Here is a 25,358-nt window from a genome sequence, read left to right on the forward strand (position 1 = left end):
AATTTGCAAAGCTTTAAAATGACTGTTTATTAACAGTGCTGCTAGTATCAACACGACTTTAATCAACCATCAACACTACTTAAAAAAAAGTTACAATCAAACCAAAATTATATCAAACTGAGACACGCTAAATCAGTAAACACAGCATGCATAATCAGCAGTCCTACTAACTCTCTAACAGGGGTTTTGGTGCACATCTTATGTCCTGACCCAACCTTAAAGAGTAGAGGCAAAGAGAAGGGCCCTGGAATTCTGGGGTCTCATAAATAAACAAATAAACACATTTCATACACAGAGTACTTATTCTAATTACAGCCCTGGACATGTGCTGAGCAGTCTCTAATTTCTCTCTGAGCAGAGAGACTTGCGGAGCCGTCTGCGGCAGACCAGCAGTCGGCAGATGTAATTACCACATCGTCTCTGGTCCCTGGTACACTGAGAGAGCGGGAGACAGTGAAGGAGAGAGAGAGCGAGATGGAGAGAGGGACAGGGAGAGAGAGATTGATCCTAGTAAACAATAATTAGGGTTGGGGATGGTGTATTGTGGGACGTCTACTCGGCGGGAGTAAAGAGACGGAAGGAAAAGGGAGAGAGGAGACAGGCAGGGATCATGGGCAGATGAAAGCCTCTGGGACAGGCAGCCCCCCTGACTGGCTGAAAGTTGATATTTTTATCAGACCCTGTTAAGAGCCCACATCACTTTTCCATGTAGTGATACATACAATTGTTTTCAAGATCAATTAATCTGCTCATTATTTTCCTGAATCAACAATGTATAAAATGTCATCAAATAATAAAAAATGTCCATCAGAATCTACAAGAGACCAGGGTGATATTGTCAAATTATTTATAATTATTATCATTACCAAAATGTTTGGCAATTAATATTACCAATCAACTTTTTCAATGTATTAATCAACTAATTACTTCAGCACTAGTTCCATGATTAATAAAATTTGAACAGCCTAAGACAAATGTGAGATGACCAAAATGAAGAGATAACCAAAGTCTTGGCAACCTGTTGTGAAATGCTTTGCACAATGACCTACAGATCAGTTTTAAGTAATAAACACATCAACAGAACCCCGTAAAGTTATGTTTACATGTATTTTTTCTCACCAAAAAGTATTGTGTGTATTTTTAAGGCCTAACAAATGTACCAAATGCATTTCTTTCCTCATTAACACCAGGCAAAGCAGACATTTTTAAAATTTTACATTATTTACATCCATGTTTGCTTGCCTGCAGCCTTCTTCCTCTGTGAATTTTGCTGGCTTATTGTTTCTCTTCTTGGTGTATTATCTCCACCTGTTGATCAGTGGAATAGTTTAAAACTAGGGCTGTCACTTGATTAAAATATTTAATCGCGTTTAATCGCATGATTGTCTTAAGTTAACACATGATTAATCGCAAATTAATTGCATATTTTTTATTTGTTCTAAATGTACTTTAAAGGGATATTATAAGTTTTTACTACTCTTAACAACATGGGAGGGGACACATATGCTTGATTTATACAAATGTATGTTTATTACTATTGAAGCAATCCAGAACAATCAAATACTCAAAAAATCTGCTGAAAGCATAGCATGATAAACCACTTGCTGGCCAAGCATATAGCTGATACAGAGAGCCCTCCTCCCAGTTGCCAAAGGAAGACCACACTAGATAGTTTGCAATGGATATGCATGAACAAGTCTACAAGCAACAAACAGTGATGGCTAAATTGGTGGCTACAGCATGTGGGCTGGTTAACATTGTGGAGGATGAAGGTTCGTCTTTGGCGAGCGGGAGGAGGGCTTCAAACCTTATCGTATCATATCATATCATATCGTATCGTATCATATCGTATCATATCGTATCGTATCGTATCGTATCGTACCGTATCATATCATATTGTATCAAATTGTATCATATCATATCGTATCGTATCATATCATATCGTATCAAATTGTATCATATCATATCATATCGTATCGTATCGTATCATATCAAATTGTATCATATCGTATCGTATCATATCGTATCATATCATATCATATCGTATCGTATCGTATCGTATCGTATCGTATCGTATCATATCATATCGTATCATATCGTATCATATCATATCATATCATATCATATCGTATCGTATCGTATCATATCGTATCATATCGTATCGTATCATATCGTATCATATCATATCATATCGTATCGTATCGTATCGTATCGTATCGTATCGTATCATATCGTATCATATCATATCATATCGTATTGTATGGTATCATATATCATATCATATCATATCGTATCGTATCATGGCAGATCATATTGTATCGTTTCGTAACATATTGTATTGAATTGTATCATATCATATAGTGTATTGTATTGTATTGTATCATATCATATAGTGTATTGTATTGTATTGTATCATATCATATAGTGTATTGTATTGTATTGTGTCAAGATAAAAACAAAACAGGTTGACACTGATCAATAATTGCTCCATAGCGCTACTAGTGGTTTATCTTGACATGGTTGATACCTAGGTGCAAGACTACAGCTATATCATTTACTGGACAAAGTGGGCAACAGACCCTCAGGCTTATGGTCTACTTTGTAGATACTTTATGTCTTAATTTGATCAATATATATTTGTGTATACATATAATTAGCACAAAATAACAAACAGCAAAGTTGGGGCAGTTAGTATTCAAGTCTAGGAGCAGTAGTTGGTAAATGGCTGTACTTGATAGGTAATTAAAGAAAAAGAGGATACATTGAGTACACAATGCCGGCAGGGTAGAAAAAATAGGTGATCCAATGGTTTACACATAATTTACACCCCAGTGCCACCAAGCAAGCTAATCTGGCCCTGGCTAGACGGTTTAAACGTCATATTTACAACTTCAGTGTTCATTCAATATGAAGTGTGTGTTCAATATTCATATATGTTTCACATATGTCTCACAAATTCAACCTTAGTTTCTCAAGCACGGAAGGGAAATATTATTGCAATTAAATGCTTTTCTTTTGGCATAAAATGTATCTGGTCTACATGAAGTGTATAGCTGATGTTCAAGCACTCACATCATTCACTGCACTCACAGAGAGGGGAAATACCATTCAACCAGAGGCCTCACACAGAGCAACTGATGCTGGGAATAAGGAGTCACCATCTTGTGGGGTGGGGTGGGGGAAATTAGACTTTACGGGAAGGCATATCTCCCCAGCTAGAGGACTGACGAAAAACATTGTGTGTGTGTGTGTGTGTGTATATGTGTGTGTGTGTGTGTGTGTACTTGTGTGCACATGAGGCATGAGTTCTACAACTCAGATTTTACAAACATGCACGAGGGAATAGTTTTTTGGTGATTTTTGCATTCCCGACATTCCTTCCTGTGAGTTTCCAGTCAGCATGAGGCTCACTGTTCCAAAGCTCTGACATCACAAGGGGGTTCCACTCTGCCTTCCACATTCTGCCTCCTGCTCGCTCACAATCCCACCCATATTTGGAAGTGAGAGGAAGGGAATCCCAGATGATGACTCAAAGGCTTCTGCTGCCAAGGGGAATTCTCTCCACATCTGTTTTTATGTGCGCGAGTATGTGTGTGTGTGTGTGTGTGTGTGTGTCTGCATGTCTATTATGAGTGCATCAATGTGTACATTATCTCCTTGAACTGAAGATGGAGTTTACATCTGTAGGGAATTCCAAATGGTAATGTGGCTTTTTGCAGCTGTGTGAAATAACAGCCTGTGTCTGTACTGAAAAAGTGGCACCCTAAGTGACGTTGTCTTTCTATTTATAACCTGCTTCTCTTGGCAGCAATGACAGTAAAAAAAATGCACTGTGGTGAATATGTATGCTCTTGATATCAGCTCTTTTCACCTCTTACTCCATAAATCCTGAAGACAGGCGTCGAAGAGGGTAAAAATACACCCTTGCTAATGTACAGCACATGGTGGTGACATGACAGCTCGGGGCTGAGTCGATATGTAAGCTATAACCAGTCACCCTGCATTGGACCACCACAAATGAGGCCACAGAGATAGATAGGACCATGGGCTGCTCAATGTGCTCAGCAGAGTGTGACCAACAGTCTACAGCCTGCTGGCTGCAATAAACCCCTATACCTCCACAGACAAGTTTATAGTAATATTTTTTAACAAGAAATAGCAAACTATGAAGCAAATTACAAAGGGGAGAAGGAAATAGAGCTTGAGGGAAAGAAAGACAGAATAGACATGTCTTTAGCTGTGGTGAAATTCTCTTTGTTGCTGTATGATTGATGTGAATCGTTGAGTTAGGTTTCGGAGAGCATAGAGGGGTCTCGAACTCCGGGTCTACAAGGCCATATCGAGGCCTAAATTTAGACCCACTTTGTTCTCGTCTGCATGCTGGTGACAGAGGACTCAGCTCTCTAGGGTTGTCTGTGGTCCAGTGTATCAGAAAGGCCGCTGTTGTTCTCCCTGGCAGTCAGACACACAGACGTTCCCTCAAGCAGCCCAAAAAGAAAGAAAGCTTTCATGGAATATTCTGTTTAGCTGCGCAGACTGTTGTGTATGATACTCTCGGGACCCATAAAACAAGTAATTCACAGACAATATCTCACCCACGCTCTCTTTGCCACAGACTACAGCAACATAAATCTAACTGATTTCAAGAAGGAATTGAGACAGTGTTCAAAGTGTTCAGAGCATGTGTTGCTCAAATCGGCAAATGGGCCCGTATGGCAACATTATCTTTAAACTAACTAAAAGAAAAAAGTCCACAAAAACCGAAAGCCAGAGAGAGAGGTGACATGAAAATGAGCGTGTCAGAGAATCACATAGCAATATGTCACCCTGTGAAGATGCTGATTTTCCTCTACATCATGCTGCTCTCCACAGGGACACTGTATGGCTATGTTTAAAAAGCTCATTCACCCAGCACACAAATCCTTCCCTTCCTCATTACCAAAAACAAGCTAAATAAAAACATGTTAATAAGTTGTGCTGTGGGTGTTTTTAGAAGAGAGGGAAATAAACAGCACTAAAAGAAAAAAAAAATACATAAACATATCAGTGGGACCCCTGGATGGTTAAACAAATTGATGACACAGCTATAGTCATCTAATAGGGAAAACACACACACACACACACACACACACACACACACACACACACACACACACACATATACATCCTACACATCCGCACTCGAGCATGCACAGAGACACATGAACAGTGCAGGAGGAAAAAAACAAGTGACTCACTGAAAACCAACTGGGACTCACAGTGTCATATCCTGAGAGGGAGCGAGAGATGCCCTCCTATTAGAAGGACAGATGGATCCCCCAATCTGTTGTGTGCCACTTTGCCAAAGGATAACTGGTCACCATATATCCTGCACCTGAGAGAAGACCTTTTTGGCTCTCTATGAAGACCAAACCATATTTAAGAAATACCAGTTATAAGTAACTGGAGGGATCAACTGTGCAGCACAAACCCAAACGCTACCGTGAACTGTGATTTTTGAGCACAGTCCTTTGTGGACCTCTAGCGGCCGTACTGAGGAACTGCGTGTGGGTATGACGTCATACCGGGACGTACCATTACATTATAAACAGCACAAACAGGGTGAAGCACAAGACAAACACAGTGTATTTTTGTCAGCTTTATCAGTTTGTTTCGATGCTGAAACGCTAAATTGATTATGCAAACTCTTGAAGTATTGCTAGTTTAAAACATTTTTTTTCAATAGACGGAAATGAGCTAACAGAGCAGTTAGAAATAACGGGACAAACCACAGGAAGTGCAGGGAGAGAGAGGCGCCTTTTCTGAGCTCATGTTGTCAGGCAGAAGCAGCTAGCCACTCACGTTCATTTTAGCCAACACTGTTTGAAGCTCACATAGGTGTTTATTTAAACCAATAACACAGCGGGACAGCAGAAATTCAGTCTGTAAAGTCTGATACAACATGGCCGCGAAAAAGACACGAACGCCTAACGTAGATAATGACAGTTGGGTTGTCATAGCTGCAGGTAAGTTACGTCATAAGCTAGGTTGCTAAGTTACATTTAGGTGTAGCTTTGCCTGGAAAACATTAGCAAAGTGTCACTGCTCTTCATACATTTATCATCGCCAACTGTGACTTGAGAAGGAGTTGCTTTTATTAATGCTAGCATGCCACCATTATAAGCTCCACACCCACGTGTTACTACAAGCTATTCACTTTATTTTGAACCAGACTTTCTTTGTTCTAGCCTGTGTAAGTTGAGTTTTCAGCTACATAGTGATACCTTTTCTCCCACACGCAAAGTACACATCGATGCTGTGTCAGACTTCACCCCCAGCTGTTCATGTATCTTTTGTTTTGGTGTCCACAGAGTCTGTCACCGACACACAGAAGCATGACAGTGACCCAGCTTTTGTGAGACTAAGGAACCCCTCCACAGGTACAATTATTATTGTTATATATTAATCTAGGATTGCAGTTATCAGATATTTTCTTTTTTGGCTCGTCAGAAAATTGTGAACAATGTCTTAAGCTATGACGCAGCAATTTGCAACATTTGCAGCTGAAGCAAGTCATTAATACATTGTTTATTGACAGAAATGAATCATCAATAAGTCTTATAATTATGTAGCCATTTATAAAGAAAGTTATTTGCTGTTACTTTTGATTCCTCACAAAATCTAAATATGTATCTAGTGAGCAGCCTTTGCAGATGTGGTAGTGAAAGTAACTGTTCCTCATTTCCTTACTGCAGATGCAGCATCTCTGTACATGCTGGGAAGTGGTGATGTGCAGCTTTATGAGGTCAAAGCATTTGAAGGCGATTTCCACTCCTGGTTTGTTGGCCAGACTGTACAAAGAGGTTGGTGTCATTATTCATTACTGCGTTACTCAGCAGAGGTGGTCCATAAACTTATTTTTATAGTATGGCACCCCTGCAGAGGAATGTTTTTGTCATGGCACTCCAAGCCACCCAACCCCGAATATAACTTGCATGGCTTATATGTACACAGAAGCTTCTCGCTTTTAACATGTATTGTTGAAAAACATTATATGTTAAAAAATTATATTATATCAATATTAAGTAATAAAGGGTTATGCTTAATCACCCAATATTCTTAATAATTTCACATGTTAAATGTTTTCATTCACCATAAAATGAGCTGATATATATATATATATATATATATATATATATATATATATATATATATATATATATATATATATACACACAGAAAAACAAATACACAAAATACAAAAATAGTTGCAGGCAATTTAATATGAGCTGTTAATGCAGAGACAGAACAACCTGCAGGTCTATTGTTTTGTTTTCATGTTTACTAGTGACATGAGGGCCTCATAACAAACTGAATTTGGGAACGTGTAATATTACAGTGAATGCATACAGCCGATAATGTATATCCGTCTTCCACCAGCAGTCAAAACCTGTCAGTTAATCCGTTAGCTGAGCAGTATTGTTGGTCGGCTCAGATTCAGTCGCCTCCGTGTTGATAGCTGAGACGTTTCAGCATTTCTTTCCACTTTGTTTACTGTCTCAAATCTTTCCACCGCTGCTCTGACGCTCACTTTTTTTCCGACTGCTGAGCTCCTGCAAAATGCCCGAGCTGGAAAGCCTGTTGTGTTACTAAGACAACCAGCTACAGTGAATTGTCATGTCAGCATCAACCTCCTGCACATTAAAGTTTTTAAAAATCATTTTTATATGGTGATTTATACATTTATTGCTTAGTTTTTAAAATTTAAAATTTTAAAAATTTTGAGAATGTAACATAAAAAGTATTTATTAACAATGACATGAGTTATCCTGCAGCACGACTGGCATGCTGCAGCCCCCCACTTTGGGAACCACTGTTCTACAGCATCATAATTGAAACCTCATATCCAGTTCCCATCAGCAGTTTTTATCAGCTGTAAAAGAGTTTTCGTATGTGAGCTTTCATAGCAGCTTATGCTATGCTAATAGAGCTTCAGATGAGCCAAATCATCCTTGCTGAAACCACAGGTGCACTGCACAAAACAGTATTTCATATGCCTGTAGGAACATTCTCTATATATCATGACTGTTTGCCAATTAGAGACAAACGCTGTCCCAAGTTGAATGTAAGAGGGTAATATACTGCAGACTGGCATCTCTCTCAGTCTGATATGACCAGGCTTTGTCAGAAATGTGAGCCTTAATAATATTGTTTGTGTATGTCAAATATTCAGAGATAGTCAACTAATTGTCTTTTTTTTAACAGATGGGAAGCTTCTCTTTGTCACACCAATGGATCCTCTCTATCTTATTTTGCCTTATTTGATTAAATCTGGCAAAGAGGTAAGAAAAAGAAATCTCTTCATCTCACAGCTGTTGTTCCAGTTATGTTTTCATGATGGTTATTGTGGTGTAACTGTGGTGTAACTCCCGTGCAGCTCTACCAGAGTGAAGGGTGTAAGTCCCACTGAAGGCTGATGTCTGTTTTTACAAAATATAAGATAGAGAAACATGTTAAAAGGACACATTTTGTTGTGTTGTGTTGGAACAATTTCATTACCAAAATGACTACTACTACAGCATTTGTGTTTCCTCTTAAAGCTTAAAGTGCCAGGTTGTTAATAATTGCTATTCAATACAATACAACATATATATTATTCAACAACACTGAATACACCCATGTGCAGTATTACTAGAATGTTAAATTGACAGTATAGATAGACTAAATTGAAAATACAGACCTTTAAGTACAACCTCAATGCAGCAAAAGTGAGTACACCTGTGACTCCCAATGAATACTAATTGCCTGAACAAGGTTATAAAAGAACATGTGAACACAACAATGTTCATAGTTTTGGCCTGGATTGTGTCTCACGCAACATGGTCCTACATGGTAAGAAATGACCTGGTTAGAAACTGGATGGTGAGACTTCATAAAGATGGGAAAGGGTAAAAGTTCATTAATGGGCTGCTGAAAAGAAGACAAAACACAGTTGCAGCAGTGGTTAGGAAGTACAGGAGGACCCAAACTACCAATAACAGAAAGCAGAGTGGGCGTCTTCAAAAAGATGACAGTGCACACAAATCAGTGTTTCAGTGACTGCTCAGACAGTGCAGAGGGCACCGCATAAAGTCAACCTCTCATGACGTCCAAGACGAAAATCATCGCTCACAAGACAGCACAAAACTGCAAGATCAAACTTTACTAAAGAAGATGAGAAGAAGCCTGATGAATGCTGGCAGCTCATTCTTTGGTCAGATGAAACTAAAAGAAGTGTGTTTGGATCAGATCAGATGGTGTCCTTCATGTTTGGCATGAACCTGGCCAACTACCACGGTGACTGCACAGTGCTGACCGTGATACATGGAGGTGGGAGTGCGCTAATACGAGGCTGCATGAGTGCAAAAAGTGCAGGAGAGATGACATTTTTAGATGACTCTATGAATGAAAGTTTGTGTGCAAAAATACTGAAAAGATGAGTCAGTCTCAGGGAGCTTGGAAGGAGAAGAATTATCCAACATGACCATGATCCCAAACACACTACAAAAATCACAGGAGTTTTTAAAGAAGAAAGTGTCAATTGTGACCTGGACAAGTTTGTCCCCAGACCTGAATCCAACATAACACCTTTGGAGTATTTTAAAGTGGAAAGTAGAGTAACAAACCCTCTCTAGCAAAGAGCAGCTGAAAAAGGTTAACTAACAGACCATCTCTCTACAAAGTTGTGCAATACTAGTATCATTTATGTCCAGGAGGATCCAATCTGTCCTCAGAAATAAAGGCGGACACATAAAATATTGAAAAATAAAAGAATGGTCTCATTCATGAAGGGTGTTCTGACTTTTGTTGCAGTTTATTCCTCCGTACAATCTCAGCTTTAATTATTTTGATGTCATTCTGCTGCTCAGGGGAAATTCCAGCCTGTGGATCAAGTGGTGACAGATGAAGAGTTCCCAGCATGCTCAAGGTTGCTGAGCTGCACACGTTCACTGGCCTCCATGCATCACATTGCTGAGGAAAAAGGTTCAGGTTTATTCATGAAGCTAATATCACACAATGAGAATAGTTATGCTGATTGCTTTATTTTAAATGCTTGGTGTCAATCTTCCAGAGGTGGGAAGCCTGAAGTTTCATCGATACAGTCAAGAAAAGACGATGGATTGGTTAAAGAAAAAGGTACTCTGAAGTATTCATTGCCATCATTTAATGAAATTCGAACGTCTCCACATTTCAACTGTAATATAATGTAAAATGTCTGAAAAACAGTATGCACAAGTTAAATGAATCATTGATGCTGCACAGTGGATTTTCATGCAGATTTGTATATTTTGGTGCAGGTGGAGAGGACAGTCATTGCCCTCAAAAAGAGAAATATCTCCGTGGGAGATGGAGTGAAATCCACAACATACGTCAAAGTGAAGTCAGAGTCGGACTCAAATGAAGGTATATTGCTTCAGTTTCAGGCAGCTTCACTGTTAAATTGTGTCTTGTAACTACTTGAAATTCCAGTGTCACCTTTCTATGAAAAGAGAGATAATTTTACTTGGGCCTTGTTTGTATTTTCTTCCAACTTGGTTCCTGCAGCACATTGGATGTTGACCAATAGATGGCAGTAATAGTGCATGGTTCCCATCATGAAACAATGAAACTTTCCCCATCTTTCATTCCTCACCATTTGATTTTCTAATCACTCAACCTCAAACTATGTGATCATTTTCTTATCTCCATGATATAGAGGACTACCTACGCTATGCCCATGGCCTAATATCAGAGTACATCAGTGAAGACCTGAGCAAAGCGCTCCTCTCACACTTGCAGTAAGTTCTGATATTTAACCCTTTGAAATACATCCTCACTGTAACTTAGCACTAATAGTGATTTTAATGTCAAACATGCTTCTTATTCTGCTCCACAGTTTACCAGAGCTCACAAGCCCAAAGAAGACAGAGCCACCTTCCAAGGTTTGTTTGTGTCTGTCTGCGATGTGAGAAAAGTCAATGTGGCATGTTGTCTCACTGCTGCTGTCGAAACCACCGTGCACGTTTTCAGTAGTCCTCCACCTCTATGCATGTGTTTGATTTGATTGACTTTGAAATGGGGAAAGAAATTCCACCATCCTCAGTCACTGTTTGTGTGTTTCTAACATTGGTTATGATTTAAGAGCTTTTTCATTTACAGTCTGAGGTCATCAAAACTAGTAGTAGTGTGTTTCTGTGTTTTTTAAAAGCAACACAAAAAAAAGTTTGGTGCTCTTGGTCATGAAAAGCATTTCTTACTTCCTCGTTTGGCAGAAGCGGAAACTTTCAGACAATCCGGTGGAGGCTGGAGAGGACTACACCAAATTCAACAGTGCAGACTTTGCGCGGAAAGTGAGTGTATACAGAGCAGTCTGCCTGAATAGACCATACAGTACAGGAGGGCTCGCTTTTATCATTTGTTTTGATTATATTATATCAGCTAAATTGATTATTTATTTGCTTTCATCTCTTGAGTCATTTTTTAAGACCTGTAGTGATTGTTAGTGTAGTTCTTGCTTATTTAGTCTTTTTTTTTTTAAAGGACCAGTGTGTGGGATTTAGTGGCATCTTGCGGTGAGGTTACAGATTGCAACCAACTAAATACCCATCACTTCAAATCCCCCCTCCAAGTGTGTAGGAGAATCTGTGGTTGCCACAAAACTAGTAAAAACAAAACAAAAACAAGGTCCTCTCTGGAACCAGTGTTTGGTTTGTCTGTTCTGGGCTACTGTAGAAAACACGGTGGGCTCTGTGGAGGACCACCTGCTCCCCCTGTAGATGTAGATGACTCATTCTGAGGTAACAAAAACACAGCCATTCTTATTTTTAGGTGATTATACACTAATTAAAACCCACTTGTGAATATTATATTCCGTTTCTGGCAAGTCTGTTTTGTTGTATGCAACTAAAGTCTACACACTGGTCCTTTAAGCTTTGTCTGTAAAGTATACGCACAAGTCAAAGGTGCTTACCTTGAGGAAACAGTTTTTTTCAGTTTGAACTGAAGGTCAAGATATGTAATGAATTCCCTGCGGTCTCTGTGGATTGTCGGTGGGTTATATTGATTTATTATTTTTTTTACCCCTGACTCCAGCCACCCAAGAAGATGACTACTGCTCAGAAAAGTCTGGCGAAGGTGGACAAGACTGGCATGAAACCTCTGTCATCCTTCTTCAGCCCCAAGGTCAAAGCAGAAAATAAATGAATGTTGTACAGTTTATGGTTTTGTATACTATTCCTTTGTAATAAAGAAAAGAAAATGTATTTGATAGTATTTTCATTTAAAATAGTTACCACATTAGTGTTTGTATTTGGCAAATATATAATAAAATATGGCTAAAATGGTCAGTTTACCAATTTTTTAAAACATTTTGCTTTTTTTTTTCAGTGCAGTAAGCGCCACAAAAAAACCTTGATTATTCTTTGTTGTGTCTTGGATATCTGAAAACCTGGGTACATAAAACCAGACATATTAGCTTTGCTAGATACCACAAAGGTTAGTGAAGTCTTGTTACTGTGAAGGAACCATGGTTTGATGTTACAGTTGGCCTTGATATTTACAAAATGCTGTGTCTCTGTAGGTCTAAACCATCAATAGAATTAAAGTCAACGTACATGCCATAACTAACACAATATTCACTTATTGATATAGTTTAATTCAGTTCATCAGACTTGAAAGAAATGCTATCAAAAGAAGGGTCATACTATTGTAGACATGTCATAGGGAGAGAAGGAAAGTGGCATCATATGATTGATACTTTTCTGCCACATTTCAAAACATTTGAAACAAATGCCACAGCAAACGTGATGTGTGTCATAAATACAATTATGGCTGAATTCCTTTCAGGCACTTCAGTTTCAGGTCCTAGTATTGTGTATGCTGGCTCACTGTTACGGCTCAACAGGCACGCTTCAATAAAGCAGAGGCATCATTAATGTTATTAGTAACACCTGTGCTATTAAACCAAGTTAAAATGCCTGCTGTGAAAAAGGTCAATTTGGGACCAAGAGTAATTAAATTAATGTCTCTGGCTGGGCAGTTTAAAAAAAATTGCTTTATTAAAATTACACTGAAAGTTTGTAGATGTATTAATTGTCCACACGGTAGAGCATTGTGTCTGTCCAAGAAAGTGGGTTGAGCTCTGCGTCAGCAGCCTGGCAGTGCTGGTGGTTTCAAATGTCTATCAAGCTTCACTGCTTTTTTAATTTGGGCTTGAAGCGCAGAGTCTGGAATGCGCTCTGCACCACTTTGGGCAGATGGATTGGGTTCCTCTGCAGCCGCAGTCTGCTGCTTGTGGACCCACTTGGGTTTTTCTTGTTCAGGACACTTTCATTGGCACAGACATGAGCTTCTTTCTGCTTGGAGTCATCTGTGGCCCGAGGAACCCGCAAAACCCAGTTAGAGTGCAGGTCGTGTTCCGCAGAGCTGGAGGCCACTGTAGGAGAGAGAGAGAGAGCAACAAGCTGAGCTGAAGCTGAAAACCAACAGCTTTCACTGCTGGACCTCATGACCCACAATGGTTTTCACTTTAACTAAACTGTGACTGCGTGAATGAGGTTAAGAAACTGGTTTGACACAAACTGGTCCCCAAGATGTCAGGCTCTGGTACAAATGAGTATAAATGATGTACGACTTACCCAAGCCATAACCACATTTACTTTATGACATCCAGAGAAAATCTTTTTCATTTTTCATGGCGCAGATTTTGACATTGTTGGAAAAGCTCAGGTGTAATTCATTTCATTTAACAATGTCTGCACTCAATTCAGGTGTGCCAAATGGGCCATTGTTAACATTATTGGCTACACCTGTGCTTTTCTTATAAAGGCAGGTGAAATTGCTGACCTTAAGCCTTTTTCACTTCAGCAAAAGGAACAATAGATCAATATTATAATGCTCAATTATAAATATTTATATAAAGCTATGGATTACTAAATCAACTTGGGTATCACAGGTAAAAAATAAGGAAGACTAACCTCTTCAGTCTTAAAAATGATTCATTAATATGTTAGCAGCTCTTTAATGTATGTGATCCAAGTGTTGCTACAACACAGTAATACTAATACTACTATATGCTTAAAACCAATTATACAGAAATACATCATGCTACCTGAATGTATATGTTTGACATAAAAAATTGCAATTTTGAAGACCGCTGTATACTCCTACATTTACCTCTGAAATGTAGTGAAGTGTTTGTATAAAGTTAAACAAAATGAATGAGTGGCTCCCTACATGATACCATCAAGCTCCATGTAATAATGATAAAGGTGTAACAAAATCATATGGAAAGTGATACAGATGTCAAATTCTGTTGTTATATGACCACCTTATCCTAAGAAGACATCTAATCAGTCAGATTAACACCTGTGCAGGTGTATCATGATTATATTAGGACTTTCAGTACAATACCTGGGTCAGTGTACTTTGCACTTCTGAGCTCAATCATCTCATAAGACCTTTTATGTAAATGAAAGTAGCAGACTAGCAGTACATCAAATACTATGCTGCATTTAAGATATTACTGAAGAAGTACAGTTATATTATCTGCCAAATATATTAAAATGATCAAAAGTAAAACGTTATAAAGAGTAGAAGTACTCATAGCAGAAAATGAATGATAATTACTTCATACATTAAGCTAATTGATATGCTACCAAGTTAGCTGAATTCCAGTTTTAATACAGGGCATTTTACAGCCATACGTTTGATCAGCTTTACAAAGCTGTTTTTTCAATTATCAAACTGGTGTGTAAACAGAGACCTGCTGCTGCATGACCTGACAGTCAAAGTATCCATGAATTAACATTAATTAAATTACTACGTGTAAACCAACATAAAGTCATTGTGACTTGATAGTTTGTTAATGGTGAGCAGCAGGAATTCATGATACACTCTGCATTAATTAATTCATGAAATCATCGGGACTCAGGCATTAGTTAAGTATTTAAGTCCTCTTACACTCAAAAATGAGTTTTCCTCCTTGTTCCCATAGTTGGATGTTTGAGCTTCACTGTACGGAATGATGTATGTGCAGAGTTCAACACTAGAAGGCTGTTTTAACATTCATCTATTTAAATGAAAAGCTTCTCTGTGATCATCAAACATCATATTTTAAGAGGTTGGGCTAACAGAATGAATTGCAACATCTTTGGAACCATTCAGTAGCCCATTTAACTTGTACAAGTGTGTTGTGGAAACTTTGAAGCCTCCGGTGCACAGACACTGACAATGGACAGTGAAGGAGACATCTTGTATCCAGCAGTTAAGAGATTAAAAATATTTCCATCTTCACAGATTCTGGGATTTTAAATGAGTGGCAGGGGTATAGGGTTTAAACCTGACAGTTTAGTTACTTTTTTGTTAGAAAAAATAAATAAATACACATTATTGTTCCAAGCACAGTATTTTACATGCCTGGAGGGGGTGTATATATTATTGTTATTTATAGTTTGTTATTTGTCCCCTTATTGACCCCAATTGATTCGATATGCCTGTAACGGTGAACAATGGATAAGCGTTAAATTGCAGGTTTAGTATTAGAGTACAGAGGGATTTTAAAGTCACCTATGAAGTCCACGTCAGCATGTCCATCATCCATGTAAGGTTTGCGGAGAGGCTCGCTGTCGCAGCTCGCTATCACCTCATCAAAAAACTGCAAAGTGTCCAGCTCGCTGGGGGCCGGAGGGGTGGAGGGTCTGGCTCTTGATATCTGTGAAGAATGGGATAACATTTGTCTTTGATATTGCCTGTCGTGTGTTCCTGAAAAGATGGTTTAAGCTTACCAAGTCTTTCTTGGGTGGTGGGGGTGCAGGCTTCTTCTTTGAGGACACAGTGGCCTTCGTGTCGTTACTTTTTAAGTCATTGACACTCTTTGTGTATTGCCTCCTCAAAGCCACAAGTGCTTCCAAGTACTCCAGACAGTTCTGGTTCTGAGAGTAAAGCCATATCCTGTCCTCCTGTCTCTGATAATAGTACAGGGTCGACTCGATGCTCACTGTGCTTTTGCTCCGTTTTAAAGTCGAGCCCACGGCCGCTTGAGTTTTCTCTCCCACCACTAACATGGAGGTGCTGCGTACCAGCCTGACGGTGCAAGCGCTGTGGTAGTCCTGCTCGGACCGAAACCCACCATCATCCCGCCCCTTCTGTCCACCGTGGTTGGGCCGGAACACATTATTTATCTTCCTGAACATCCTCTAAACAGAGCGATTCAAGGTTACAGACTTGTTATGAGATTCCTCGCTGTTACTGAAGCATCTCTCCATATTTCTCCTCAACCTAATTTAATTCCTCTCCAAACAAACAAACAAACAAACAAACAAGCAGACAAACAAGCAGCCTTTTAGCCTGTCTGGAGCTGTTCACTCTGACCAGTCGCTGTCCATGGTCCTGAAACCTCCAAACGACGAGTTTGATAGTGACACTTCAAGAAAAGCACGTCAGACACAGTTGTCTAACCTGATCTCAATGTGTCTTTAATGTTATCAGATGTTGCTCAGCAACGGGTCGGTAACTCTACACTTTGTGCTATCATTACTATTGATCAGCAGTCCTGTGTCAGGTATCCTGACTCATACGAGACTTTAAGCAGCAGACAAAATATCAACAGCTATCCAGCAAACTGTCCTCCTGTTCTAAACATTGTAGCCGTGAATCCATCTGTTTATATCATGTGTTAGACAAGACAAACTGCAGGTAGGGTTAATGTGTTAACATTTCTCTGCTGCAGTTTTGGGGTTTATAGGCCATGAAAAGGTCAAACTGACCAATTTAGTTGTATGAAGGACCAATAAATTGCAGCAAATTCGAGATGATACACGAGGTTGACATATGTGTGTTTGTAATATCTGTCTCGGTTTACTCGCCTTATCATTAATAAAACATGTCGTTTCGTGTTTCATGTGCTTTATTTTGTTGGGCTTTCCTGTCACAAGCGGAAGAAGTCTGAATTAAAGAGTCTCAACTGGAGCGAGACGTATAGCGAGAGAATATATACCCACGGTGCCCTCAACTCGGACAAATCCCGACCATAAGTTTCCATTACTTTCACTCCGATACTGATTTTAGACCCCACTTGTGAATGACGTGCTTCTCCCACACTTAAAGGTTAACATGCTTGAGGAATATATTGGCGCGGTTTCAAGGAGGAAATGATTAGTTGAGGTTACACAACTGAGCGTGAAGTCACACTTCTGCTTTACACTGACATAGATAGCATTACAGCTCCACTGGAGACAAAACAAGAATCTGAACTTTCTATTTCTTGCTTTCCTTAACCTCAATCACACACCTGCTTCACTTACAAAGAAACAAAACGTCAGTGGTTTCTTTTCACAGCATGTGCGTTTTTTCTAATAAGGTTTCACTCTTAACTCTATCTAGCAAGAACAAAGACTCCTAATGTGTCTTAATAGAAATAAAGGAATCATTTTCTTAACTAAGACTAGAAGGGCCCCTTGTCAAAGCCCTTTGAAAATATTCTAAGATATGATATGATATGAATGATATGTTGGAATATATTAATGATTAGTCCAGGTGCAGAGTTAAGTTTGCAGAACTGGGGAGAGAGACACACAAAAAAAGGCATTTCCACTTCCTCTTGGGGTAGTATAAAACAACCCTTTCACACGTATGCACATCATTTGCACACAACTAAACATGGTAGTCTGCATCGATTGAACACGCAATAAGGTTAAGAGGTGCCTTCCTTCCAGACTGTAGTCGGACATTTATCATCTGAAAACAAGTTGTCATCTGACTGAGAGACTGTGCTTCAAGGAAGGTAGGGATGTATATGTTTCAGATGAAAAGTCAATAGGATTTATTTTAATGACAGATTCATGCTTACAGCTTCTGGGGTAAGATAACCTGTGTGTATGCTCAGTGTGTGCTCTTTGTTACAGTCATGCTTTGTGAAGGTAGACTGCTGAGCATGGCCTATGGTGAATTGGAGGAACTGGATCCCATCCCTCCTGAGAGGGCTCCTGAGAGGGCTTCTGGGCTACATAGAGCAGCTGCTACCCTTCTGTCGGGCTCCAGCAGGTGCATTACACTTGTTCATCACAGCTCCCCACAGCAGACGGGTAATACAGACAGCAGGGGTTCTTCAGAGGAATTGTACATTTCTCCGCTGCAGTCCTTGGATCTCAAGAAAGCCTGGCCCGGGAGACAAATCTCTCCAAAGATCGAGATCCCGGCCCAGGCTCCCTCAGCTGGTGACGCCCCATTTTTGGTTCCCTCCTTCTGTCAAAGCATCTGCCAAAATTACAGTGACCTTCATATTGGAGGCGACCAGGTGCTGCCTCTTTCAGCCAACAATGGTGAACTGCGGGCCTGTGCTGATACCCAGGCTGTCGGCCCGTTCCTCCAGTCCTGTGACATGCCCCCAGCTGTGGAGGATTCTCTCCCAGGACAGGCATCTCAGGGTGGGCCTGTGCACCCACCAAGAGGGGATTTGAATCGTTGGAGGCTGGGAAGTGGCCGTGATCGGAGCTTTCTACTTCAGGGGCATGAAGGACCCTTCTCCAACTCCCTTCTGAATCACTATCTGGAACAGAAGCTCTTGGATTTATACCAGCAGTACATGATGGAGAACATGGCCAGAGAAAGGGCACCTGGTTCGGATTCTGACCCAGGCCCCATTTGTCCTTTACTGGGTTCCGAGCTGGTCCTGACCAGTCTGGACCAGATCACTTTGCAGCTGAGTCGTGAAGGGAATCTGGAGGCCGGCTTGGCCAAGGACATGGTCCTGAGCTGCCTGCTGCGGGTGGCTGGTGACATGCAGTCAAGTGAGATCAGCACTCCCTTGCTGCAGCTTTCAAGCGAGGCATCCAGGGAACAGCTAACAGAGAATAAAGACCAGTAACCCTGATGTTGAGTGTTCTGTATGAGACTGGTTTTACCAGGGAATGTGCTCTATTTATGTGTTGTAATTTTGACATGCACCATGCAATGGGCTCATGTGTATGTGTTGTGTGTGTTGAGTTGTAATTTTCAGTTTGTAAAGGACAATAAAAACAGGAACTGAAAACTCAAACTAAATTATCCTTTTTTTTTCCTATTTACCTGTCTTCAATAACATCATGTCCTTGCTTTTCAATCTTCTCAACATTTCATTGAATGTGGATCAACATGTTGTTTGTCACATTCTCCTTTCTTTATGTGTAGTAAATGTCTCTGTAGTAAAGTAAGTACAGAATGCATTTCATTTGAAATAATATAATATCTGAAAATCAGCAGGTTTGTTTGTAGATCAATCAATTGAAATTCTGCACACATGGTATAATTTAAATGTATTTCCATAAAGGCTTGGTTATTTTTGTTTATTCTCGTGCTCCCATTCAAATGATCATTAATGGATTCCTGCAGTTTAATAAACAGTCACAAGGGGGAAGCATTATCACCTGATTTATTAACCAAAATGACTTTGACACAGATCATCCACTCTTATTTTCTCACTGTCTGCCCAACTCTCTCACCCTGCTTTTATCCATCCAGCTAATGCGCTCTAAAATCTGTGCCCTCCTCAGCTATGATGTCATCAAGTCTGGGTTGTAAATCTGAAACATGCAGGCACATAACACCAAATGTTAAACTGTATCTGTAATACAGGTTCCTCTACTGTGTAAACAAAATATATGTTTTTGATAGGGATATCTATACTGCATGATTTATTTAGGGAACATATTGCTCTCCCTGTAGGGCTGCAAACCAGTGGATTTGCTAAAAGTGACATGTTATCTTCAACGTTTCCCCGTTTTTAAAGTGCCTTGAAAAGACCTCTGCGACTCCATTCCAGTTCAGTGCAGCCGTGGCCTTCTGAGCCGGTGTTTGATCAGCTTCCTTGTTTCCTGTCCAAACAGAGAGCAACAGGAGGAAACTGTGTGTTTACCGGGCTGAGCACCGCAGTCGGAGCCCTGTGAAGTCTCAAGGCTGTAGAGACACATGTTTGATATTTCTGCCTCTATCCGGATTCAACATTCCAGGTACATGTTAAAGGAACTGAGACCATACAGGCAGAACAAAACAAAAAATATGCTCACATATAAATGTGATTCACCCAGTGCCAGGTACAGCACTGTGAGCATAATCAAACAAACTTATTTCCACAGACCTTGGGAAAATAAAATGAAAAACAGACCTCTTGTTCTAGCAGAAGTTCAGAATTGCTCAGAGGAACTGAAGGTAAACCTGCAGTCTCACACAGGGTATGAATATCTCTTCACCAACCCTAATTTTAACCAAATTATGTCAATTATTTAATTTACCTTTCCTTGTCAACACATTGACAAGGAAATTAAAACTGCAAACAGTTTAAATAGAAGGGCAAAGACTTCTTTTTTAGTTTTTGTTTGATTAGTAGAAGGTTTTCTCTTAAAGAAAAAGAAAGACTAAGGTCAAAGAACGATGGAAAAGCCATGAAACAAGAGAAAAGAAAAAGACTGATAAACGAATGGCAAAGAAACACACGTCTCTCATGTTCTTGTAATGAAACTAACAGGAAGGTTGAAGTCTTTCAGAGGTTCATAAAGTAATTTCCTTGTCACAAAGAGCTTTTAACATGGAGGGCGGCAGAGGCAAGGCCACATGATTTCATATCAAATCCAAGGTCCTAGATACACTCTCACCATTGTGGCATTAATGCTCTGTAGCACTCGGTGGTTTGCCTTTATTTAAAAAGCTTTTAGTATGTTGCCTTGTTAATTGGAACAGTCATATACTGTTTACATATATATTTTCCCCTCCTTTGTGTCTATATGACTTCAAAACATCTACCACAACTTCAAGACTGATTGATGGTCAAGATCCTCCAAGAAAACACACACATACACACACACACACACACACACACACACACACACACACACACACACACACACACACACACACGTTTAATTAAGTCACAGTTAACATAGACTTACATTGATATTTAATGCAGACTTAACCTAACCCTATTCCAATTGGAGACATGGTTTTTGTCCCCAACTGCACAAGCTGTTCTTACTCAACTGATCTTAAGTCTGGTTTGTGTCCCTGAAAGTGACTAAAGTCCACACACACACACACACACACACACACACACACACACACACACACACTCTCTCTCTCTCTCTCTCTCTCTCTCTCTCTCTCTCTCTCTCTCTCTCACTCACACACACACACACACACACACACACACACACACACACACACACACACACACAGAGGTGGAATCATTTCAGACTACAGTTAGGTGGTCAAGGCACTTAATTCAATTAACATTTTTTCAGAAGCTGAGCTCTCCCTCCTAATTTTTTTTGAATGGCCTTGAGAGGCTGTGGTTCTTTCAGATTACATCTACTGGAGTGACCTAATGTCCAACTCGCAGCATGCTGGAACATTTAATGACAGCCCTGCTATGTATCTGGCTGACTGACATAGGGACATGTAGGTGGTGGAACGGGAGAACACACATTTCCCGGTCAGTTAGCTACTCAAGGTTGCAGAAAGCCTGCAGCGGCGCAGGTGACCTTGGCTAAGCTACAGCAGACAGAGAGAGACCTTGAGAGACAGCGTGGCAGCAGGATCTGGCTCTCAAAGGGCTGGGGGAACATAATGTGATAATGCATGACTGTATATCACAGCACAAAGAGCCCATATGTATGTGCATGTAACTGGCTGGAAAAAACACCCACATGTTTATTCTCCTTTACTTGATTACTTTATATTGTATTTTAGTGGTTTTAACACTACTCAAGTGTGAATCACTGACATTTTACCTTGTTAGCCATATGAATCTGCACAGTGGGTGGGTGCAAACGTGATATTTTCAGAGAGCTTTCATCTAAAGCTTTACCATGACTTTAAATTTGCTTGAAAAGCCTTTGTTTTTCTAGGCAATACTTTGCTCTCCAGTGGTGTTTTTGCTTGGAATGATAGAGATTATGACACACAGCTATCTGGCTCACCTCACACTTTCAAACACACACACTCTGACCCTATTCTGGAGTTTGTAGCATACTTGTTCTTTTATCCCTTGTTATGTTTAAAAAAAAAACTAAAATCTGACTTTGCACCCTTTTGCAAATCATATTGCGGCAAACATGTGTGTCGCAAGACCTACAGGAAGGAGTTTGGCCAAATATTAAGAGGACTGCTAAAATCCTGGCTGTAATCTTTGACACTAAGCTAAACTTAAGAAAAACACAAAAAAGGTACAATTATATTCTCAGGAGTATTTCCAAGATCAGAGAAATGTTGTTTTTTAGTAATACAGAGACAATTAGGAATGCTTTTATATCTTCACACCTGAACTACTGTACTGTACTGAACACCTTTCACCTTCCTCAGTGCCCAAGCTGCAACTCAGTTTCAGCTAGGCCAAACACTTTTCTCACATCACCCCAGTTTTAGCTTTTTTGCACTCTTTTAGAATCCATTTAAAATTTTTACTCATGACTTACAAGGCTTACAGGCTACAGAGCACATTAGTGAACTGTTAACACCTTACTGTTCAAAATGGCAGTTCAACAGGGAAACACAACGAGGGAATTTCTATATGTAAATGTGGCAGATATCCATTTGATATGAAAAACTCAGACTGCTGAGGCCTCAATACTACTACTACTACTACTACTACTACTACTACTACTACTACTACTACTAATAATAATAATAATGATAATATTAATATTAATAATAATAAGTTATTATTACTGTTGAAATAAAAAAAAAATCTATTGGCACACTATAAAGTAGGAGAAGTTCCCAAATTACCTGTGCTACTTAATAGTGTAATGCCATATGGGAAGGTGCACAAATAGAGCTAAAAAAAAAGTAAGTGTTTAAATTCACAGTTATTACTCACTGCTGAGAGACATCTCTAAAAGTTTCAATTCATTAGTTCCTGTAAAGAAATTATACTGCTACTGTTTCATCCGTATAGACTGTTAATTTCTATTGAAGTCTGACTTGAATGATGCAAATAAACTTTACATTAAAGTATAGCTTGGGTTTATGGGTTCATAACGCATTAATAATAAAAAATACAACACATATGATACTTTTTAAGGCCTTCAATAAACAGGAAGTTCAACAAGCTCAACTGGCATTTAGCAGAGACCTTGGCCTTGGCAGACGAAAACATGTATAGAAAGTGGCACTCTGAAAAGAGATGAAAATCATATTGGCACAAATAAAGTATGAAGAGGAGGCAGATTGATGTGCTGTAGCAATTTATCCTTATAAGCAAGGCCAATGGATGAACTTGAAAGTGTAGAAAGGAAGACGTGCAAATGGAAATAACTTCTTGCTACAAAAAGAATCTAGGATGAGAATGATATGGGTGAACATTTGACATGCTTCAAAACCATAATCATTTGCCATAGATTAAGAGCCTTTGTTTTAGTTAGACAATGCTTACAACATATTGTGTCAAGAGGGGTCAATATACTCAGATATATACTGCAGTACACTACAGTCAGTCTGCTATAGACATGTTATTATAGTCCCTCACTCCACCATAGTCTGTTTTGTATGTGAAGCTGAGCGCAAAGATATTCAAGGTATAACTGAAAATACATTGTACGCCGTGGAAATAGCAGCAGAGGCTGAACAGCGAGGCTAGGAAGTTTGGATACACCTGCTGCTCACGGATCTGTAGCCAATTATGATGGCAGGCTGGCAAGGTTACTTCTGAATCAGCTGAAAAAAAGGTACTGGCTGAACAAAAGGCTGCTGCTTGTGGAAAAATAATATGTAGGTGTAGCTATAGTAGCATAAGTTGAGTTAATTTACTGATGCACCAATGATGTTGGTACAAGGCTGAATGTGTAGTAGATGAACAAACTTCTACTTTAGCATCTCCAACAAGAAAATCTCACTGAAACAAAAACAGTGTGATTAAAATTCACAGAGATTTGTCCAATAATCAAACTGGGACACATATGACAAATGATCTGCAGTTTGTACAGTAACTTTTTATAGTGATGATAAACGTCTTTTGTCATTTGTATTGAAATTTGAGTTAAATGAGAAGTTTAACCTTTGTGTCGTCCTCCCGGGTTAAATTGACCCTGTCTGTTTTGTCTGTTCCTTCTTTCCTCCCTCCTTCTCTCTTTCTTTCCGCCCCCTTACCTTCCTCCTTTCCTTTGTCCTTCTTTCCTTCCTTCCTCCCTTCCTTCTTTCCTTCCTCCCTCCTACCTTCCTTCTGTCCTTCCCTCCCCTCCTCCCTCCCTCCCCCCTCCCTCCCTCCTTCTCTCATTCTTTCCTCCCATTACCTTCATTCTTTCCTTTGTCCTTCCTTCCTTCCTTCCTTCCTTCCTTCCTTCCTTCCTTCCTTCCTTCCTTCCTTCCTTCCTTCCTTCTTCCTCCCTCCTCCCTTCCTCCCTCCCTCCCTCCCTCCCTCCCTTCCTTCTTCATCCCTTGCATCCTTCCTTCCTCCCTCCCTTCCTTCCTTCTTCCTCCCTTCCTTCCTTGACTTGAGGACAACAGGAGGGTTAATAGTTGAAAAAGTTGAAATAAGGTGTTTTTTAATGTACAAGACATCACTGATTTAAAAATAAGTAATGATTTGATTATATATATTTTTCATGAAAACAATAAAGAATCTTTGCTATACTGACAAGCAGGTGTCTGTGTAGCTGAAGGTAATGTTCCTCTGGGCCATTAATCGTACTGCTGCTAAAAATATTCACTTGTACACCAAACGTGCAGCTAAAAATAATGTCTAACAAATCCTCTATACACCTGTCAGAGTAATGTTTGCTAGAAACGACAGTGCCCAGCTGCTTCAGGAAGTTATTTAGCCTTTTACATAAATTAAAGTCTGCATTCATGACCCATTATTAAGATTTACCTTCTACAAAAATGTAGAGTACCGCTAATGTTATCCTTAAACTCCCTTCTATACATTGGAGTAGATATCTTCTCCCTTTTAATTCAGTTAACCAAAACACTTAAAATCAAGCTGTACCTTCTAGAGTAGTGGTGGAAGAGCATCTGTTTAAGTACAAGTTACAATTGCACTGATAAAAAGTGTCATATTACAAAAAAAGCAGCAGCAAAAGTATCAAAGTCTTGTATTGCCCAAGGTGATTAAGACTCAAATGAAGAATAACTTTTTAATGAGATTTTTTGGCATGGAAATGAAAACAAGTAATTGATCTTGCTGCATTTAAACAGCAGAAAATCATTTATTTCCTTCAAAGTTATTCTAAATGTGTGTTTCATCCAGCTGTGTCTGTTTCCCTCACCTTGGGTCAACACAACACACATCCTATCATCTGTGAGCTCCTGCCTATTCTTCCACTCTGCCCCTCGCACCCTCACCTCCTCCCTCATCTCTTCCTGGCATGCCAACATTGTTATTAGTGTCATAATTT

General features: G+C 39.6%; 3 protein-coding genes across 3 annotated transcripts; 2 read left to right on the forward strand and 1 right to left on the reverse strand.

Moving 5' to 3' along the window:
- The first annotated feature begins 5,603 nt into the window (after positions 1-5,603).
- Positions 5,604-12,260, forward strand: rnaseh2b (ribonuclease H2, subunit B). The gene is made up of 11 exons (XM_053328633.1): positions 5,604-6,005; positions 6,351-6,419; positions 6,735-6,842; positions 8,245-8,321; positions 9,888-10,002; positions 10,091-10,155; positions 10,317-10,422; positions 10,715-10,796; positions 10,895-10,940; positions 11,271-11,348; positions 12,091-12,260. The coding sequence occupies exons 1-11, from the start codon at positions 5,942-5,944 to the stop codon at positions 12,199-12,201; spliced, it is 921 nt and encodes a 306-aa protein (XP_053184608.1). The 5' UTR covers positions 5,604-5,941; the 3' UTR covers positions 12,202-12,260.
- Positions 12,261-13,187: 927 nt separating this feature from the next.
- Positions 13,188-16,190, reverse strand: LOC128368220 (uncharacterized protein C13orf42). The gene is made up of 3 exons (XM_053329002.1): positions 15,783-16,190; positions 15,565-15,709; positions 13,188-13,432 (listed from the first exon to the last, which is right to left on the reverse strand). Exons 1-3 carry the CDS (start codon positions 16,188-16,190, stop codon positions 13,188-13,190), a joined length of 798 nt encoding a protein of 265 aa, XP_053184977.1.
- A 190-nt stretch (positions 16,191-16,380) lies between these two features.
- On the forward strand, positions 16,381-18,862 carry LOC128367660 (TLR adapter interacting with SLC15A4 on the lysosome). Its single transcript, XM_053328271.1, has 4 exons — positions 16,381-16,435; positions 16,486-16,558; positions 16,677-16,692; positions 17,882-18,862. Exons 1-4 carry the CDS (start codon positions 16,381-16,383, stop codon positions 18,860-18,862), a joined length of 1,125 nt encoding a protein of 374 aa, XP_053184246.1.
- Positions 18,863-25,358: the final 6,496 nt, after the last annotated feature.

The sequence above is a fragment of the Scomber japonicus genome, chromosome 11, assembly GCF_027409825.1.
Source record: "Scomber japonicus isolate fScoJap1 chromosome 11, fScoJap1.pri, whole genome shotgun sequence".
NCBI lineage: Eukaryota > Metazoa > Chordata > Actinopteri > Scombriformes > Scombridae > Scomber > Scomber japonicus.

What these genes read in the sequence shown, in the direction of transcription:
- rnaseh2b (XM_053328633.1), top strand. Translation starts at nt 5,942, where the DNA reads ATGGCCGCGAAAAAGACACGAACGCCTAACGTAGATAATGACAGTTGG. An exon ending in TGATTAAATCTGGCAAAGAG is followed by an intron (nt 8,322 to 9,887) that starts GTAAGAAAAAGA and finishes TCTGCTGCTCAG; the next exon opens with GGGAAATTCCAGCCTGTGGA. An exon ending in AGACAGAGCCACCTTCCAAG is followed by an intron (nt 10,941 to 11,270) that starts GTTTGTTTGTGT and finishes CTCGTTTGGCAG; the next exon opens with AAGCGGAAACTTTCAGACAA.
- LOC128368220 (XM_053329002.1), bottom strand. Translation starts at nt 16,190, where the DNA reads ATGTTCAGGAAGATAAATAATGTGTTCCGGCCCAACCACGGTGGACAG. An exon ending in CACCACCCAAGAAAGACTTG is followed by an intron (nt 15,710 to 15,782) that starts GTAAGCTTAAAC and finishes CATTCTTCACAG; the next exon opens with ATATCAAGAGCCAGACCCTC. An exon ending in TGCTGACGTGGACTTCATAG is followed by an intron (nt 13,433 to 15,564) that starts GTGACTTTAAAA and finishes TCTCTCCTACAG; the next exon opens with TGGCCTCCAGCTCTGCGGAA.
- LOC128367660 (XM_053328271.1), top strand. Translation starts at nt 16,381, where the DNA reads ATGGTCCTGAAACCTCCAAACGACGAGTTTGATAGTGACACTTCAAGA. An exon ending in TGACACTTCAAGAAAAGCAC is followed by an intron (nt 16,436 to 16,485) that starts GTCAGACACAGT and finishes TAATGTTATCAG; the next exon opens with ATGTTGCTCAGCAACGGGTC.